General features: G+C 35.5%; 1 protein-coding gene across 4 annotated transcripts in view; it reads right to left on the bottom strand.

The window, feature by feature from the left end:
- Nucleotides 1–343: 343 nt before the first annotated feature.
- LOC144958242 (endoplasmic reticulum aminopeptidase 1-like) overlaps nucleotides 344–6000 on the bottom strand; it is a 96268-nt gene continuing 90611 nt past the window's right edge. For all 4 annotated transcript variants that reach the window (XM_078890081.1, XM_078890079.1, XM_078890080.1 and 1 more), the window contains 3 exons: nucleotides 3923–4063; nucleotides 3148–3229; nucleotides 344–1290 (listed from right to left, as the gene is read on the bottom strand). In XM_078890081.1, coding sequence (XP_078746207.1) covers nucleotides 1123–1290; nucleotides 3148–3229; nucleotides 3923–4063 — 391 coding nt within the window. In that variant the 3' untranslated portion in view covers nucleotides 344–1122. The remainder of the gene's footprint in view (nucleotides 1291–3147; nucleotides 3230–3922; nucleotides 4064–6000) is intronic.

The following is a 6000-nucleotide window of genomic DNA, read 5'->3' as shown; positions in this document are numbered from 1 at the left end:
GAATTTCTAAATTTTCACACGGGCAGGTCTGATTTTTACATCTTTACAACTTATCAAAAAGTTTGATTAGGAAGTTAAAAGGTGTAAAAATTAAATATTATACAATTCTTTAATTTCTTTTTATTTATTAAATGAGTTATAGTTATTGTGCCAAACAACACTAAGAGCTTGTTAATATGTCGTGTTATTGCACAATGAAAAAATAACTAATTTAATACATCCAAATATATGAAAGAAGGACTATGTGCCGAGCGAGGCTCGAACCCGGGACCTTCTGATCCGATACCATGAGATCACATAGCCCCTTCTGTATGGTACCTATCCAAAGCATTTCCGTTTTAAATTTTTATTTATGTCAGTTGGTTGTTGGTTCAAATCAATATTATAACCAGAAAGATTATTAGTAGTCAAGCAGCCCTTCAGAGATATTTCCCCCACAGAGCCGGAGTTTATCCCAGTTCAATAGCGTGACATGACAATAGCAATTGCCTGCTAGCCTTTGGATAGGACGCTTGTCTGTCTTAAAGTATTTTCCATCAAATCTAATAGAATCAGCTTCCCAATTACTTCTGGATGGACAGATGGGTCCAAAAAATATCTCGATGGTAGTCAGGATCGATCATGGTCCCCTTGCTTGTGAAGCGAGTGCTCAACCATCTTGGCCATACCCCAGAATAGATTATTAGAGATATTGTATTTATTCAACAACTTCATTTATTCTCGCTAGCAAATAGTTTTTAAGTAATCAAGAGAAAATCGTCATTCATTGCTTCATTCTAATCCTTAGTTAAAGTTTTTTTGATAAATTCAGTCATCCGTTTAGGGAGATTCAGGTGTTCTTGCCATCAATGTGATTTGTGACCCACCGTCTCAAAATGGTATTATGCCGGGATGAACACTGTGCAGGTAATTAGTTTTATAGCCACAAATATAAAACTTGGGGTTCGTTTCTCTTCATCATAAAGAACAACAAATACTATTTTGTTCATCAAAAAGAATTGGAATCTCTTTTCACTCATTATGTTATTTCTAAATTTACTTTTCGGCTGCCTACTCATCCCGACATAATACCGTTTTGACACGGAAGGTCACATTTAAGTAAAGAAAGTAATCGTTCAACGATTAGTTTTTATCCTTTGCTGAAGAAGTCTTGACAAAAATTTTCAGCCATTCAGAGACTGGTTTCAAATAGTGATTTTCCCAGGCAATTTTGAACTTGATGACGTCGAGGGATTGGTGGAATGCATTTTCGGCAACGCCCAACTCCCTGTTCTTGAAAAATGATTTCACCTGGAAGGAGAGAGATTGAAGATATATATATATATATTTCTTCTTTTCCACTTTCTTTTTTCTTCTTCTTCTTCTTTCTTCTTCTTCTTCTTCTTCTTCTTCTTTCTTCTTCTTCTTCTTCTTCTTCTTCTTCTTCTTCTCTTCTTCTATTTACACGATAAACAACAGCATAATAATAAAAATAATAATAATAATGATGATGATGATGATGATGAAGATGATGATGAATGATAAGAGCAGAAGTAGTAGTTATAGCAGTGGTAGTAGTAGAAATAATAGTAGTAGATAGTAGTAGTAGTAGTAGATGTAATAGTAGTAGTAGTAGTAGTAGTATTAGTAGTAGTATTAGTAGTAGTAGTAGTAGTAGTAGTAGTAGTAGTAGTAGTATAGTAGTAGTAGTAGTAGTAGTAAGTAGTAGTAGTAGTAGTAGTAGTAGTAGTAGTAGTAGTAGTAGTAGTAGAGTAGAAGTAATAGTAGTAGTAGTAGTAGTAGAGTAAATAAAATAGTAGTAGTAGTAGTAAGTAGTAGTAGTAGTAGTAGTAGTAGTAGTAGTAGTAGAAGTAATAGTAGTAGTAGTAGTAGTAGTAGTAGTAGTAAGTAGTATAGTAGTAGTAGTAGTAGTAGTAGTAGTAGTAGTAGTAGTAGTAGTAAGATAGTAGTAGTATAGTAGTAGTAGTAGTAGTAGTAGTAGTAGTAGTAGTAGTAGTAGTAGTAAATAGTAGTAGTAGTAGTAGTAGTATAGTAGTAGTAGTAGTGTAGTAGTAGTAGTAGTATAGTAGTAGTAGTAGTAGTAAGTAGATAGTATAGTAAGTAGTAGTAGTAAAGTAGTATATAGTAGTATATAGTAGTAGTAGTAGTAGTAGTAGTATAGTAGATAGTAGTAGTAGTAGTAGTAGTAGTAGTAGTAGTAGTAGTAGTAGTAGTAGTAGTAGTAGTAGTAGTAGTAGTAGTAGTATATAGTAGTAGTAGTAGTAGTAGTATAGTATAGTAGTAGTAGTTAGTAGTAGTAGTAGTATAGTAGTAGTAGTAGTAGTAGTATTAGTGTAGTAGTAGTATAGTATATTATTATTATATTATATTATATATAGTAGTTAGTAGTAGTAGTAGTAGTAGTATAGTAGTAGTAGTAGTAGTAGTATAGTAAGTATAGTATAGTAGTAGTATAGTATAGTATTTGTAGTAGTAGTAGTAGTTAGTAGTAGTAGTAGTAGTATAGTAGTAGTAGTAAGTAGTAGTAGAGTATAGATAGTAGTAGTAGTAGTAGTATAGTATAGTAGTAGTATAGTAGTAGAGTATAGTAGTAGTAGTAGTAGTAGTAGTAGTAGTAGTAGTAGTATAGTAGTAAGTAGTAGTAGTAAGTAGTAGTAGTTAGTAGTAGTAGTAGTAGTAGTAGTAAGTAGTAGTAGTAGTATAGTAGTGTAAGTATTTAGGATTATATAATACTATAGTTTAGTAAGGTTTCATTTGATTCTCATAGATGAGTAGTAAGTTAGTGAAGATTCTCATTCTCAAATATCGTGAAGTCTATTACTGAAATGATGCAGGATCTTAACAAGTGAAAAGCACTGCATAAAAGTTGTCCAAGTGAGCGAATTGGGGGTTAATAATCTTGCTCAAGGAAAAACACGAAAGTGCCTGAAGCGGGTCTCAAACCCGGGCCATCCGGATCACAGTGCAATGCCTTAACCACTCGGCCACTTCACCCCCCCCCCCCATATATTGGATGATGTATTTCTTTTATTTTTCTCTTTAATTTATCTGGCATTGTTTCATACACTATAAAATCAATTTTCAGCATCTAAGTCACTCCGACATAATACCGTTTAGAGTCGGTGGGTAACATTTAAAACCGCTTACGTTATCAAGGTCAATCTGTTTGCTAAATCCACCCAGTACACTAGAAACCAGCCCTGGCATGGTGAAAGAGCCTGCACTGAACCTGGTAAAGTGGAAAACAAAAGTAAAAATATCCTGATTAGAAATGTATACATGGGATTTCAATGTTTAGAAAATCGTCCTTCAGGGCCATTGGGTCGGCGCCATTGGGTCGGCACCATTAGGTCAATGCCATTGGGTCAATGCCATTGGGTCGGCACCATTGGGTCAGCACCATTGGGTCGGCACCATTGAGGCACACCATTGGGTTGGCATCATTGGGTCAGCACCATTGGGTCAGCGCCATTGGGTCAGTGCCATTGGGTCAGCGCCATTGGGTCAGTGCCATTGGGTCAGCACCATTGGGTCAGGGCCATTGGGTCGGCCATGGAGCAGGAGTTTATCCCTTTCAGATGTTCCTTGCCGGTATAATTGAGCTTTTATATTGTGCAATATCCACTAAACGTGCTCTCAGCACTTTACAAATGGTCCCTGACAAACAGCAAGATGAAAAAAGTATAACGAGACATGATGCCTGTTAGGTGAAATTACATTTTTTTTTGACACAGACAAAGCTGTTAACGACGAGGTACTCATTTTACACCTGAGTATGGCGAGAGAATGTGAGTAAAGAGACTTTTTCAAGGACTCAACTATGCGCCGAGCGCGAGGCTCGAACCCAGGACCTTCCGATCCGAAAGCAAGTGTCATACCACTAGACCACATACCACATAATCCCTAATAAAACTATGCTTACCGCTTGAAGAGGAAATCCCATTTCTCTTGTAGGAATCGCCAGGCTTGCAACAAACCATTTGTATTTGAGGCCACACTAGCCACAACTGTTTCTGTTGATTGGGATTTGATTTGAGTTGGATCCAGACTGCGTTCCAGTAATCTATGGGGAATGAATGAATGAATGAATGAATGAATTGCTTGATTGAACAAATGGATAAATGGATTGATGGATGGATGGATGGATGGATGGATGGACAAGGTTGATTATTATGGGATCGGAAAAGCCACCCACGCATGGATTGAACCATTTATTTCGATGCGATCCTCAAGCATCATGGTTAAGAACAAAATGTCATCATCACTTCCAGTCCTGTCAGGTGTACCTCAAGGGACAGCTTTAGGCCCACTTCTTTTTTCTTGTTTTGATATACATTGATGATATGCCAAGTAAAGTATAAAAAGGATTTAAAAATTCGACTTTATGAGGATGATGATATACTTCTTTAAGGGAAGTTCAAATATTTAAAAAATTGCAATATACTTCAAGAAGATCTGGACAGGCTACAATTCTGGGAGAAAGAATGTTAAATGGGATTCCACCTGAAAAAATGCCAGCTAATTCATGAACAAAAAGAAAATAATAAGTTCAGATTATGATATACACAAAGAATTGGAGACAATGCAAAAAAGCAGAATATTTTAGATTAATTGACAGCAAAATGTTTTGGCAGCTCCACATCGATAAAGTTTGTAAAAAGGCCAAAACAAAAGTTGGATTCTGAAGAATAAGTGTACAAAGTTGTCCAAGGAACATCATTGAAGCCTGCTATAAAGTCTTTGTACGGCCAATTTTAGATTAACAAACACAACACAGATATGACACATCAATTGACTTGTCAAATCATGCCATTTTTTTTCTCCAACTCATTTATAATAAAATAATCAGGTCCTTATTTTATGGCACCAAAAAAAAAATTTAAAAATCCCCAATTATTTCAGAAAGTACACACATTTCTGCTCCCAGGTCAGAGTTAGTTGTAAAATGAAAGGAAAAGAACAATTCCCTATTCTTTTAAAGGATGTCTAGTGCTTGACATAAGAAGTGGAAGGTGCATTGTCTTCGCTCCTGTTTGTGTTAAATTTTTAAGCTGATTCTTTCTTATATTTGGATTAATTCTTATGAAAGAAGAAGAAAAAGAAGAAGAAGAAGAAGAAGAAGAAGAAGAAGAAGAAGAAGAAGAAGAAGAAGAAGAAGAAGAAGAAGAAGAAGAAGAAGAAGAAGAAGAAGAAGAAGAAGAAGAAGAGAAATTTAACAATCACAGTCGTGAGGAAAGAAAACTTCCGAAAGCAGTCACTCACCTTTCAAAGAAAAATATTTATTTCACACTCATCATTCCCTTTGACTTTAGACAGTGTAGGAACTGAGATTGTCAACTGGAAAAATGTGTGTGTGTTGGTAGCAAAACAGAGAGAAACGGCCCGGTCTAACACAAGCAGTGCCTGTTGCTACTGACTAAGCGGGTGTTGACGACTCGCAAAGTGGCAGTATCACCCCTCTCCAGTCTGTGGCATAGTAGGCAGTGAATACATCCACATCAGGCAGGTGGTGATAATTGACAAGATGGAATTATAATATACATAGCTGACTACCTTGTTTTGTCTTTGACCCGACAAACAAAAAGTTTCTTTTTTTTTTTTAAGTCGGCGCTCGAAACGGAATATAAAAACTGATTTTTTTCGAGGCATGAAACAAAACTCTTTTATTTTCTTTTTTTTTTAGTTCTGTCTTTTGACGCTACGAATCTTATTTAACTTTTCATTTTTAAATATTTTCTTTTACAAATGTCAGCACTTAACAGAATTTATCGAGCAAAATCATACTGTCGGAAATCTGATAATTGTCAGAAGATTTACAGGTCTGTGTTATAGATGATGTTAAGGCATTTGATATGAACTAGCGTCCTGTCTAAAGGATAGCAAGTTATCTTTGCTGTTCGTTTTCATGATGCAAAAACATAAGATATATTCTGGTGCCATTTAAAGCATGGTTCTAGAGGACATTTTTTTTTTCGACAACCAATTCTTATAAAATATTAT

Source organism: Berghia stephanieae, chromosome 12, assembly GCF_034508935.2.
Source record: "Berghia stephanieae isolate SIO BIC M18660-M18661 chromosome 12, UCSD_Bste_1.3, whole genome shotgun sequence".
NCBI classification, from domain to species: domain Eukaryota; kingdom Metazoa; phylum Mollusca; class Gastropoda; order Nudibranchia; family Aeolidiidae; genus Berghia; species Berghia stephanieae.
This window is presented reverse-complemented; position numbering and strand designations above follow the sequence as displayed.